Source organism: Artibeus jamaicensis, unplaced genomic scaffold, assembly GCF_021234435.1.
Source record: "Artibeus jamaicensis isolate MK-2021 breed Jamaican fruit bat unplaced genomic scaffold, CSHL_Jam_final contig_332, whole genome shotgun sequence".
Classification (NCBI taxonomy): domain Eukaryota; kingdom Metazoa; phylum Chordata; class Mammalia; order Chiroptera; family Phyllostomidae; genus Artibeus; species Artibeus jamaicensis.
This window is the reverse complement of record NW_026521788.1, coordinates 25726704-25741370: the sequence shown is the minus strand read 5'-3', so window position 1 is coordinate 25741370 and position 14667 is coordinate 25726704. Positions and strand designations below refer to the sequence as shown.

Genomic DNA, 14667 nt, shown 5'->3' with positions numbered 1-14667 from the left:
AAGGCATTCAAATTAGGAAGGAAGAAGTAAAAGTGTCACTTTTTGCAGATGACATGATTCTTTATATAGGAAATCCTAAAGACCACCAAAAAAAAACTGAGTAGAAACAATAAACAAATACATTAAAGTTGCAGGATACAAAAATCAGTGAAAACTCACTGCATTCCTATATAAAAACAATGAAATTTCAAAAAATATGAAAAAATCCCTTTTGCAATAGCAACAAAGCGAATAAAATACCTAGCTCTAAACTTAACAAAAGATGTGAAGAGCCTATATATTGAACACTATGAGGCATTATTAAAAGAGATTTTAAAAGGCACAATGAAGCCCTGGCTGATGTAGCTCAGCCCTGGCTGATGTAGCGGATTGAGCACAGGCCTGAAAACCAAATGATCGCAGTTCAATTCCCTGTCAGGGCACATGCCTGGGTTGCAGGCCAGTTCCCGACAGGGGATGCACCAGAAGCAACTACACATTGATATTTTTCTCTTTCCCTTCCCTTCTAAAGATAAATAAATAAAATTTTTAAAAAATTTAAAAAATAAAAGGCACAATGAAATGGAAAGATATTCTGTGCTAATAGATGGGAAAAATCAATATAGTTAAAATGGCCAAATTACCCAAAACAATATATAAATTTAATGGAATCCCCATCAAAATCCCAATGACATTTTTTAGAGAAATAGAACAAAAAGTTATCAGACTTACATGAAACACAAAAGACTCTGAATTGCCAAAGCAATCCTCAGAAAAAAGAATGAAGCCAGAGATATCACACTGCCTGACTTCAAACTATACTACAAAGCAGTGATAATCAAAACAACATGGTATTGGCAGAAAAACAGATACACAGGCCAAAGGAAGAGAGCTGACAGCCCAGAGATAAAACCACAGGTTTATTAGCAAAAAAAAAAAAAATTGACAAAGGAGCCCAAAACATGAAATGGAGAAAAGAAAACCTCTTCAATTAATGGTTTGGGGGAAATTGGAGAGTCATGTGCAAAAGAATGAAACTAGACTACAGTCTGTCCCCGTGTACAAAAATGAATTCAAAATGGTTCAAAGACCGACACATAAGATCTACAATTTGCATAGAAGAATACACAGGTATTAAACTTATGGACATTGGAAGATTTTCATAAATTGGACACCAGGAAAACTTCTGGTCAAGATGGTGGCATAGGTAGACACAGATCACCTCTTCACACACCCTTATCAAAATTATAACTAAAATATAGAACCACCATCACTGAGGAATGTCAGAAATTGAGCTGAATGGAAGTCTGACAGCCACAAAATTGAGTTGAGTGGAAGTCTGACAACAAATTAAAGGAACCACATCCATCCAGACTGGTAGGAGGGGCACAGATTCAGAATACCCTGGCCACATACCCATGTGGCTAAAAATTCAGGAGAGATATTGCAAGAGTGAGAAATTCCAAAGCCTCATCAGACCCCTCAGCCCAGGATTCTAGTGCCAGGAGGGTAAGTCTTCAACTTTTGGCTGCAACTTTTGGCTGCAAAAACCAGCCGGGATTGAGTCTCTGGAAGAAACTTCTGAAGACCCAAGCAGTTCCTCTTAAAGAACCCACAGACAGACTCACCTACTCAGACTTACTCCCCTGAGCTCCAGCACCAGGGTAGCAGCTTAAAAGGCACCAGTGATATAGAGAGAAGAACTGAAGTGTCTGGCATCAAGGCAAGCAGAGGCCATTATTCCTTTGTTAAACCTTACCCCCACAGAACCAGTTAAAGTGGTGCCAAATTTGAGACTCCATCAACCTGGCTAACAGTTTAACCCACCTTGAAGAACCCCAGAGTCTCTGTCCCACCCAACTTGTAGGCCTACCCAAACTGCTTTTCCATAAGAATGGTGGGTCTTGGCTCCTAAATGTTATCAAACAAGCAAAAGCTGGCTTCAGTGAGCCCTAGCAGCAGCCAGATTAAATTCACAGATCGGTTTCACGTGGGAATCTCCAAGCCCTGCATAAGTAGCAGACATCTTAGATTGCTTTACAGCTCAGGCAGGGTGCCCCAGACAAAACACTGGTGAGGGCTGACTTTGGCCTGCAGCACCCAGGAAACTCCAGGGCCAGCCCATCCAGTGGACAGTTAAAGACTACACTGGAGCACCACCATCTTGCCCCTGCACAGCTGGTCCTCCACAGATGGCAGAGGTTAGTGATCAGTGGTCACATCGAGTCCTTATAGCTGGCTGACCTGGGTAAATCCCACCAATTGATCTGCAAACACCAACCAAGAGAAGAGTGTACTCAGCCCACAAGAAGAAGGCATCTCAAGTACACAGCTTAGAAGATAGGGAGGCTGTGCCACTGGAACCATATAGAACACCTACTACATTAGGCCACACTACCAAGACACAGAATCAAAGCAGCTCTATCTAATACATAGAAACAAACACAGGGAGGCTGCCAAAATGAGCAGACAAAGAAACATGGCCCAAATGAAAGGACTGATCAAAACTCCAGAAAAAGAGCTAAACGAAATGCAGATAAGCAATCTATCAGATGCAAAGTTCAAACACTGGTTATAAGGATGCTCAAGGAGCTTAGTGAGGACCTCAACAGCATAAAAAAGAGCCAATCAGAAATGAAGGATACAGTAATTGAAATAAAGAACAATGTACAGAGAAAACAACAGTAAAGTGGATTAAGCCAAGAATCAATTCAACGATGTGGAACATAAGGAAGTTTTTTTAAAAACATCCATATAGAACAAGGAGAAATAGAATCCAAAAACATGAGGATAGTACAAAGAGCCTCTGGGACAACTTCAAGAGGTCCAACATCTGCATCATAGAGGTGGCAGAAGAAGATAAAGAGCAAGAAATTGGAAATCTATTTGAAAAAACAGTGAAAGAAAACTTCCTTAATTTGGGGAAGGAAATAGACATGCAAGTCCAAGAAGCACAGAGAGTTCCAAACCAGATGGATACAAAGACACCCAGTCCAAGACATAACATAAGTAAAAGGCCAGAGGTTAAAAATAAAGAGAGACTCTGAAAAGCAGCAAGACAAAAGAAGTTAGTTACCAGATGGTTGCCAAATGAGAGGGAGAAGGAAGACAATGGGTGAGGAAGTGAGGGGATTAAGTATGAAGAATAGCCATGGGGATGGCTACAGATAGGAAATGGAGGAGCCGAAGAACTTACATGCATGACCCATGGACATTAACAATGGTGGGGGGATTGCCTAAGGGAGTAGGGTGTGGTGAGTAGAGGATGACAAAACGGGAAAAATCAGAACAATTGTCATAGCATAATCAATAAGTTATAATTTAACAAAATAAATTTGACACCAAAGGTAAGGAAAGTAAAGGCAAAAAAAAAAAAAAAAAGAATGGGACAATATCAAACTAAAAAGCTTCTGCACAGTCAAAGAAACCTAACAAAAAATAGCTGGCAACCAAATGAATGACAGATATTTGCAAACAAAAGCTCCGGCAAAGAATTAATATCCAAAATACATAAAGAAATCATACAACTCAACACCAGACAAACAAACATTCCAATTATAAAATGGGCAGAGGACCTGACCAGACACTTCTCCCAAGAAGACATACAAATGGCAAACAAATACATGAAAAGATGCTCAACTTCACTAGCTGTTATGCGAATGCAAGTCACAACTGCATTTAGATACCACCTCATACCTGTTAGAATGGCTATTATTAACAAGACCAGTAATCGCAAGTGTTGGAGAGGTTGTGAAATAAAAAGGAACCCTCATTCATTGCTGGTAGGAATGTAAACTGGCACAGCCACTAAGAAAAACAGTATGAAGTTTCCTTAAAAAATTAAGAATGGAGTTATAATATGACCCAGCAATCCCTTCTGGGTATCTATCCAAAAAACTTGAAAACATTTATTTGTAAGGATATATGCACTCATATGTTCACTGAAGCATTATTCGTGATGGCCAAGAAATGGAGACAACTAAAGTGCTGGATAAAGAAGAGGCAGCATATATATATACAAGGGAATACTACTCAGTCATAAGAGAACAAAAAATATGGCCATTTGAGACTTGGATAAACCCTGAGAACATTATGCTAAGGAAAATAGTCAGAAAAAGCTAAAAACCATATGATTTCAGTCATATGTGCAATATAAACTGAAACTCATAGACACAGACAACAGTATGGTGGTTACCAGGGGAAAGGAGGTAGAAGACAGTCAAAGGTAAAGGGGGCCAAATATTCAGTGACGGAAGATCATTTGACTTTGGGTAGTAGGCACACGATGCAATATACATACATACCCATGTATTAGAGAAATGAACACTTGAAACCTATATAATCTTACTAACCAATATCACCCAATAAATTTAAATATAAATATAATAAAACGTTCACACACACACTGATGCACATACAACAGGAAGAAGACAACAAAAGAGATTATTGTCATATTTTCCTTTCTCTAATTTTCAATTTTCTAATATGTTTAGTTTAATGATTAAAATGATTAAAAATTTTAAGGAGTTCCAATACCGATGTGACAGTAAAGTGTAAATCTGCCACAACTTCTTAGATGCCGGGTTTAATTATGTGTCGAAGAGCCCAAAAGCAGAGTTCGCTCTTCCACCTACTAAAGAGAGTCTCTCCAAAAGTATTAGCTCTGTCGAATCAGAAGCTCTGTACATTGTCCCAAATCCTGTGTATTACTTATACCCATTGCTGCTATAAAATTAAGATTTGCCCCTTAGGGGCCTCAAGGAGATGGTTAAGATTGATAGTTCCTGCTGTTAAAAAACTGCAACACTGGCTATATTATTAGTGACTATTATCTTTCACATTTAGTAAAATTTTCCTCAGGGTAGAATTGCATCTGTAAGTTTTCAGAAGGGAAAATGACCCACTTAAAATAATTTAAAGAAGTACTCTATATACTTAAAATTTAAAAATATTTCAGTATTTTAAGGCACATGGCACATTTATATAAATGTTTCACAGAAATATTACTTTTAAAAATTAATGTTAAAGAGTGAGGACGAGAGACAGAGAAGGAGGGGTGGGGCAGGCGGGGAGAGAGAAACATGGATGTGAAAGAGAAACAATGATCAGCTGCCTCCCATATACACCTTGTCCAGGGATCAAACCGAAGCCTAGGTATGTACCCTGATTAGGAATCAAACCTGCAACTGTTTGGTGCACAGGACGATGATCTAACCAACTGAGCAACCTGGCCTGGGCAAAAAAATAACTAAATCACATGCAGTAAGTCCTCACTTAATGTTGTCAAATAGGTTCTGTGACTTTACACAAAACAACACGTATCAAACCAATTTTACCACCGACTACTTGATACAAACAAGAGTTAAATTACCATGACATTTCATTAATATTATAACAAAATGTCATTATTTAAGGGCATACTGTACAGAAAAAGAAAACAGGGAATAAAAAATTATGGTAGGAAAAAATATATATATACAAATAAGTGAACTGTATGTATAGAGAGGGCCTTTAAAAAATTAATTAGCTTAAAATGAAGCCGTTTAGGTGGGCTCTAATCCAGTGGGACTGGTATCCTTATAAAAATAGATAAGCACACACAGAACCGCACCCAGGGTCTACACACAGAAACAACTATGTGAAGAGGTAGCAAGAGGAGAGGACTCAGAAGAAGCCTCGGATGCCTGGGTCACGGACTTCTAGCCTCCAGAGCTGTGAGAAAACAAACTTCTCCTGTGTAAGCCACCAAGTCTGTGGTACTGTTAGGGAAGCCCAATGGAACAATTACAGTCTGTATTTGAAATTATATATTATTCCGTATTATTTACTTTTCTGTCACATAAATGCTGTTCGAAACAAAGCCCAATTTTGTTCAAACAGTTTCAAAGCCCAATTCATTCACCACATTAGATACAACCAAGACTATCTTAGGGTTGTTACCTTTAAGGCTTTAAATACTTTTTTCATATTTTGCTTACAATTTAGACAGGACAGCTTAGGTTACCAGTTTCTATTTAGGTTACCAATGACTAAAACATAGAAGATGCTCAATGTACATGTTCAATGTTCAATCTGCTGTATGTATGTACAATGGAATCAGTTCTTCTATTAATGATTGCCAGTGACAATCTGAGAAATTCTCCTTCTAAAGGAATATTTTTCAAACTCTGTGGTTATCCTCATCATAAATTACAATTTGGCAATTATGTAATTGGCTCATCAATCAGATAGAAAGAAAAAGCACTCTCAAAATATTAGGAGAACTGAAAAGCTAAACAAGATGTTCATTTGAGGACTAGACTGAAATAAGTATTTTTAAGTGGATAAGAACGACAAAACTGGTTGTTCGGTCCATTAAGGGATAAATTAAGTATTGTTAAAACGAAGCAAACTCAAGAAAAACAGGGGGGAAGCCTTCAATGCCAGTGGTTTCCAAACTTTCCTTGAAAAGCACTGTAATTTTTTTAACATTCATTATCTCATTAATCCTTATAATTTCCATTTGAGACAAGCTTTAGACTGCATATTTACATATGAAAGGCCCAGAAAAGTTGAATAAATTGATCATGGTTTAATAGCCAGTAAAGTAACAAAGTCTGATCTTAAGCCCAGTGCTAATGGACACTCGTGATCCCAACAGCAACCCCGTCCCTCTTATGCTGCTTCATTGATTGTTAAATAAGCAAATGAAACCTATAAATGAATCAGGCTAATATCATTCCCTACTAAAGCATCTCTAGAACCTATTTTTTGAAAAATCTTAATTGTGCTAAAGTAGACAAAACACAAAATGTACCTCTTTAATCATTTTTAGTGTACAAGTACAGAGGTATTTAGTACATGCACATTGTGGTACAATCATCACTACTATCCATTTCTAGAACCGTTACTTTTTTCAACTTATACAACGAAAACTCTATATTCATTAGGCAGTAACTTCCCACATTTCCCCTTACAGCCAACCCCTGGCAATCATCATTCTACTTTCCATCTGTATAAATTTGATTAATACAAGTAATTCATATCTGTGGAATCATCAGTATTAGCCCTTTTGTGACTGACTTGCTTCACTTGGTATTAATGTCTTCGAGATTCTTCCATGTTTGTATCAGGTGTCAGAATTTCCTTCCTTTTTAAGGCTGAATAATATTCCATTGTGTGGAATAATATAGGATGCCAATTTTTCTACATCCTTGCTAACATTTGTTATTTTATGTTTCTGTGATAGAAGCCATCCTAATGGATGCTGTATGGGCAGTGAAATCTTTAAAAGCTAATATACAAAATAGAAAAAAAGCAGAATTACTCTGCTTTTAAAGCAAAAAAATCTAGAACAAATCCAGCATTACCCTTACCTCCTTATGACAGTCTCTGAGAGTGGGCACCACAGTTTAAATCTTTCGAAAACAGACTGATAAACCAGTTTTATGCTGAGGGGGGTGGTTCAAGTTGGGTAGAGAAAAACTGCTATTCAGGGTATCTCTTTCAGTTTTCCTAGTTCAAGTTTAAAACTTCCTAAAATCTAGGACATGAGATAAAAATCCTACTGAGAAAATTGAAATTATTGTGATTCAGCTAGAAATAGAACATTACGTTGGAGGTGTACTTGGGAAGATATTCAGAGTTTTGCCTTCAAGTTTCCAAAAACTGAAGAAATCAGATATATATCACATGAGTACTGATATATTTTTATTCTGGTTCTTATAATTTTTTTGTTTGTCTTTTAGGGATAGAGAGGATTGCTGCTATCACATTATATTGTATTTAATAGTTTACGTTCTCTCTCTCTCTCTACGCCAACACTCCCATTCTCCAATGCATTTTCACCACAACAAAAGCTTCGAGAGTATGGGCCAAGTCAATTATTAGCTTTTGCAACACCAACATCTGATTACCTGGCACACAGTAGAAATTTTACAAATGCAAGGAATAAAGGGGGGGGGAAACAGTTCTTGTACATGCTGGCTGAACGGAACCAAATTGAATTTTAGCACTCCATGTGATATAAAAGAAAGATTGCTAGTCTGGCAATCGGGATAAAATTTCAGCTACAAATTCTGGTCAAGATGGAGATGTATGTAAACAAGGCTTTACCTCCTCTTGCAACCACTGGAGTTGCAATTCTCCTCTTGAAAGAATTACAACTACACCTCAAAACAATTAATACTCAGAACCATCAGAAAATCAAGCTATATGGAAGTCAGACAACAAAGGACTTAAAGAAGCCCATTCATCCAGGCAGGTGAGAGGGGTGGAGACACAGAGACATGGTGTGGTGAGGAGAGGCAGCAGAGGTAGAACAGGCAGTCCTACATTCACATGTGGTAGATAAAAATCAGAAGGGATATCTCCCGAGTGAGCAATCCCTGCTGCAGGCCAGACGACAGCCCAGGGTTCCAGCACCAGGAAGATAAATATTCACAACTTCTGGCTATAAAATCCAGCAGGGATCGGGGTGGTGGTAGAAACTGCTGGACTTTCAAAAGACTCCACTTAAAGGGCCCACACAGACTTAGAACATACAAAGATCCTCACCCTCTGGGTATCAGCACCAGAGCAACAGCTGGAAGGGCACCAGTCACATACAGGGAGTAAGTGAACTGACTACAAACAGGGTGAGTGCCAGGCAAACCTCTAGAAGCCAGGCAGTGGCATTGTCCCCTCTCCTAGCCCTTCCCCAACACAGAGCCACAAAGCAGTGAGGCAGGATACCCAACCCTGACAATTACCTAAGGCTTTGCCCCACACAATTTACAGGTGCCTTTTCTACAACAGGCCATACTACTAAGACATGGAATCAAAGCAGTTCTACCTAATACACAGAAACAAACACAGGAAGGCTGCCAAATTGAGGAGACAAAGAAATGTTGACCAAATGAAAGAACATAACAAAACCCCACAAAAAGAACTAAATGAAACAGAGACAGCCAACCTATCAGGTGCAGAGTTCAAAACACTGGTGATCAGAATGCTCAAAGGACTCACTGAGTATGGCAACAGCATAAAAAAGACCCAAGAAGAAATGAAGTGAAATAACAAAAAAACAGGGAACCAACAGTAGAGTGGATGAAGCTGGGATTCAAAATGAGTTGGAACATAAGGGGGAAATAAGCATCGAACCAGAAAAGCAAGAAGAAACAAGAATTCAAATAAACAAAGGCAGTATAAGTCATCTCTGAGATATCGCCACACATACCAACATATGAGTCATAAGGATGCCAGAAGGAGAAGAGGAAGAGCAAGAAATTGAATACTTATTTCAAAAAATAATAAAAGAAAATTCCCTAATTTGATGAATGAAATAGGCAAGCACGTCCAAGAAGCACAGACGGTCTGAAACAGGATGGATACAAAGAGGCCCACTCCAAGACACATCCTAATTAAACTGACAAAGGTTAAACATAAGGAGAAAATCTTAAAAGCAGCAAGAGAAGAGCAGATTTACCTATAGGGGAGTTCCCATAAGACTGTAAGTTGATTTCTCAAAAGAAACTTTGCAGGCTACAAGAGAGTGGCAAGAAATATTCAAAGTGATAAAAGCAAGTACCTACAATGCAGATTACTCTATCTAGAAAAGCTATCACAGTTAGAATGGAAAGGCAGATAAAGCGCTTCCAAGATAAGGTTAAATTAAAGGAGTTCATCATCACCAAGCCATTATTATGTAAAATGTTAAAGGGACTTGTTTTAGAAGAATAAGATGGTCATAAATATGAACAATAAAATGACAACAAACTCACAACTATCGACAACTGAATATTAGAAAACAAACTAAGTAAACAACCAGAACAGGAATAGAATCATAGATATGGGTATCATTTGGAGGGTTATTAGCTGGGATGGGGAAAGAAAAAAAGATGCAGAGATTAAGAAGCATAATTTGCAGATGCAAAATATACAGGAGGATGTTAAGAATAGTATAGGTAATGAAGAAGCCAAAGAACTTATATCCACAACTCATGGACATGAACTGAGAAGGCAAATTGCTAGAGAGAATGGGTGTAGTGGGCAGAGGGGGATAAAAGGAGAAAAATTGGGACAACTGTGATAGCATAATCAATAAAATATACTTTAAGAAAAAATTTTAATTACAAGTATATCACTGATAAAATAAAAATATTGCATGAGCCACTCAAAACTTTAAATTCATGTACTTCCTTGCTAAAGATAGAAACAAATAAACCATTATTAGAGTACATTGTTAAAATACAATGCATGTAAAGTGTTATAAAAATTGCAAAATAGTAACAGTTGGGAATGACTGTTTAATTAATGAGACCATATCAGGTAGAAATCTAATGATGTTGATATTAATTATATAAGTAATAAACTATGAGAAGGTAGAAATTGATTAATATGCTCAAGAAAAAAAACAGAATTCATTATCAGACAGCCAATAGTCTCCCAAATCTACAAAGAAAAATAGCTGAAGAGTTAGTAGAATGTGCTTTGATAGACTGAGGCTTTAAAAAAGGTATCTGTTGCGAACAGAATTGTGTCCCCATCCTGGAAATTCATAATTGAAGCCCCAAACCAGTGACTGTCTTTGGAGACAGGGCCTTTCAGGAAGAAATGAAGTTAAATGAGGTCATAAATGTGAGGTCCTCAAACAATATGTCCTTATAAGAAGAAGAAAGACAAGAGATACAGCTCTCCATGTGAGCACAGAAGAAAGGACGTGTAAAAACACAGAGAGAAGGCCACCATCTACAAGCCAAGAAGGAGACTGCTCCAAAAACCAACCCTGATGGAACCTTGATCTTGGACTTGTAACCTTTAAAACTTTGAGAAGATAAAGTTCTCCTTTAAGCCAACTACGCTGTGATATTTTGTTATGGCAGCCTGAGCGAACTAATACATTATCCTTTTTCTATTAACCTGAGCTCACAAAGTAGCCAGCAGGATGTTCTACAAAACAACACAAATCAACTGACAAACACAAAAACTCCTCAAGCCACTGCAAACCAATGGCCACTTTAAAGACTAATTTGTACAACCAAAACTATTTTAATACAATGATTAAATGTGAGCTTTGTCAATATGCAAGAAAATTATAGTGTGTCTAAATCAACTAAAATTTATTTCAAAAAACAGAAATTGTTCGACTTTTATTTGTCATTTTCCACTTCCCCAGTCCTTAAAGATAATAAAATTCAAAAGAAAAGCATTCATCAATGAAAAATAAAAATGATCCAGGTCCATAAGAATTGACCTATGACTGTAGTGAGTGGGATTTTCAGCTAGTTTTTAAATTACAGAAGAACCAGAGCTATATAAAGTTTTTTCATGTCCTTTATAATTGAAGGTTTAAACAGAACACTAACTTTTTTTTTTAATAGACAGGAATTTAACCTTTTTTTTAAAAGATTTTATTTATTTATCTTTAGAGAGGAAGGGAAGGAGAGAAGGAGAGAAGTATCAATGTGTGGTTGCCTCCTGGGAGTCCCCTGCTGGGAACTGGCCTGCAACCCAGGCATGTGCCCTGACTGGGCATTGAACCGCGATCATGTGGTTCACAGGCCCACGCTCAATCCACTGAGCTACATCAGCCAGGGCTAATGCTAACCTTCTCACTCAAGATTAAGTTAGGCTGGTGACTTGAAGAGTATATGTCAAATAAGTTTATCCAATTACCCACTGGAAAATATAAATATGGGTATAGACATAGATATATCAATTTATACATACATACAAATTTATGTATGTATATATGTATCTAAATATATACCCAGATATAGACACACAAATATAAATATACCTATTTCCATGTATACAAATGTATGTATCCACATGTAACACAAGAAAACTTGTAGTATCTCATTAGAGAATTGTCCTTTCTAAGAACTATATGAAATGCAGAAGCCACAAGTTTCAATTATATTAAAAAAAATTAAAAACTTCAGCACAGCAAAAGCCACTATAAACAGTTAAATTACAAATAAGAAATTCAATTTAAAGAATAAAAAGCCATACTATCCACAATATGAGAAACTGTACAAACCAACATGAAAAGTAATAAATAGTCAAAGAATCTGACAACTAAGAATAAATGTGAATGAACAATAAACACATTAAATGATGTTCAAGCTTACCAATAACCAAAGAAATACCAAAAAAAATAGTAATTTTTGTTGATTGGATGAGAAATGACTGCTAATATCCTAATTCAAAACCAATAAAACAATTCCATAGCAACAAAACATAGATTGGAACAATTATGTACAGTAACCAAAAGTCTACAATCATTTTGAATCCATTTATTTATAACTTTAAAAATAATTAACCAACCTGGGCCACTTTCATTGAATTCTGGGTAGAACCACCAGCATGATATTCAACTTTGAATTTTTTTACGAGTTCATCAAACCTATAAGAAATCACAGTAGAAAAAGTAAGTTAGCATCATTCAGCTTTCACAATGCAAATTTTTCTGATGAGAAGCACATTAATCACTATTAGTGGAAATTTTGAATTATGTAACTATGTTGCATAAATGAATTAAAATACTGTATAAAAATCTTTGCTAAATATCCATGCTTAAGATATTTATTATATAAATTTACAACTATAAGAATTTAAAATATGTAGGCTTTCCATTATTAATCATTAAGCTAAAGTGAGAAATAAAAACTTATGATTATAAGCAATACATATTTTCCTACATTAAGTGGTGCTCTCTAGAATTCTTATAAATATATATTCTAATAAGATTTAAAAGTCTTAGATATCATAAGGAGTAATGGTTTATAATTTGAAGAATCAGAAAACTACAGTGGGTTGTGTGATTCTAGGCAAGTTGCTAGGTCACCATTTCTGTATCTGATGAATGAAGGCACGGAGAAAGATAATCTAAGTTTTGAGACTTCATTATTTATCTGATAAAAGCTATAAAACTTTTCTGCAGGAAAATACATATATTCACTATACACAGAACTTTTCTTATAAGATTATCAATGTACACCCTTCCTTAGCCGAGGGACTAAAGACAGTGATTGAAATAAGGGTCAAATTAGATGATATTTACTAATCTGGATCACAAATCAATATTTCCTACTACATGTCTTTAACTGTTAGATGCTGTGAAAGATATGCAAGAGACATGTACTTTAATTTCAAAGGATTTACAAGCTTTGGAGGGACAAAAGAAGGAATACATATGACAACATAGAGAAAATTAGAAAATACCAATTTATCGAATACTAATATGTAACCAATGTAGACAGTGCTACAAGAGGTCAGTCAAAGAAGAGAGAGATTAAGATGTGAGTACAATATTCAAGGAAGATTTCAGTCTTGAAAATATTTTCAAAACTTTAAGTATAAAAGTAGATTCTGCTATTCAAGTGAAACATGCACAAATAAATGTATACACACGCACACAACAAATTCAGAAAGGGTTAGATTTGGGGTAGAGAAAATAGAGTTATAGCCAGTTCTATACCTCCAATTGCCTTGGGATTCCACCTGTAAAACCCTGAGATGTCAATGAACACAATCAGCAAACTGCTCAAAACTCTGACAAGATATTAGAAGTATAGATAGTATAGCTATATTTGTATATCCCTAATACTACTAATGGAATAATAACAGTAGAGAAGACAAAGTACGTAGGACACAGATACAGACAGGTGGACAATTTTTGTAGTTTAGTAAGTTGTCCTCTAATTACTTTATTAACTAAGACTGATGTTAGAGCTTGGAGGACAAGCAGGGTAAGTGGACAAAGTGAATACAGAGTAGTCAAATGCTAGGTTCATTTGAGGTCCTTCTACTTCCCCAAGCTAATCCTCAAAAGCTTTTAGACCACATTTGTAGTGGGTTGAATGGTGGTCTCCAAAAAGATATGTCCCCTCAGGACCTGTGGAGGTAAACTTATATAGAAAAACAGTCTCCCCAGATATAACTAAGAAGTAATTAATAATTCTTAATTAATTGACCCTTTTGTATTACCTTGGTTGGGCCCTAAATCCAACAACATGTCTTCTTTTAACAGACAGAAGAGAAGACACAGTGAAGAAAGGCATGTGAAGACAGTAGCAAAGATTAGACTGATGTGGCCATAAACCAAATAAACCAAGGAATGCCAACACCCACCAAAAGCTAGAAAATGCAAAAAAAGGATTCTGCCCTAGGGCTCTTTAGAAGGAGCACAGCCACTCCGACACCCTGGTCTCAGACTTCTGCCCTCCAGCAGAACAGAGAATAAATTTCTGTTCTTGTAAACCATCAGGGTTTATGCTGGTTGTGACAACACCATCTTTCCTCACTTTCTTAAGAATCTCTTCCCTGATGTTACAGCCTTCTCTATTTCATAATCAATTTGTCCCTTCCAACTAAGAATCAAATAGCTGCAACATTCTGGGAAGAACTAGATGTGCCTAAATTTGTTGTACTAAAATCACATAAACCAACTATATTTTTTAAAACTTGGTAAAAAATGTAAAATAAAATGTCTATGTTGGAAGGCATACGGCATGGTCCTCAACAGCAATATGAGTACATAATGGAATGCTCACTGCACTGCTTGTATGACCCTGGCCACACCAGTGGCTTCGCTGTTTCACTTTCCTGATGTAGTAAAAAGGCGCTTAAGGTACCCACCTCATAACCATGTAATGAGCCTTAATGGAAGGGAATGAGGGGATGAAGGAATGAGGGAAATCTGTAATGTGTCAACAATAATAATTG

The 14667-nt window shown here is 36.6% G+C and overlaps 1 protein-coding gene across 2 annotated transcripts in view; it reads right to left on the bottom strand.

Moving 5' to 3' along the window:
• Positions 1 to 14667, bottom strand: part of ADK (adenosine kinase) — a 596970-nt gene that overhangs the window by 362216 nt on the left and 220087 nt on the right. For both annotated transcript variants that reach the window (XM_037130487.2, XM_037130488.2), the window contains exon 4: positions 12268 to 12346. In XM_037130487.2, the coding sequence (XP_036986382.1) occupies positions 12268 to 12346 (79 nt within the window). The remainder of the gene's footprint in view (positions 1 to 12267; positions 12347 to 14667) is intronic.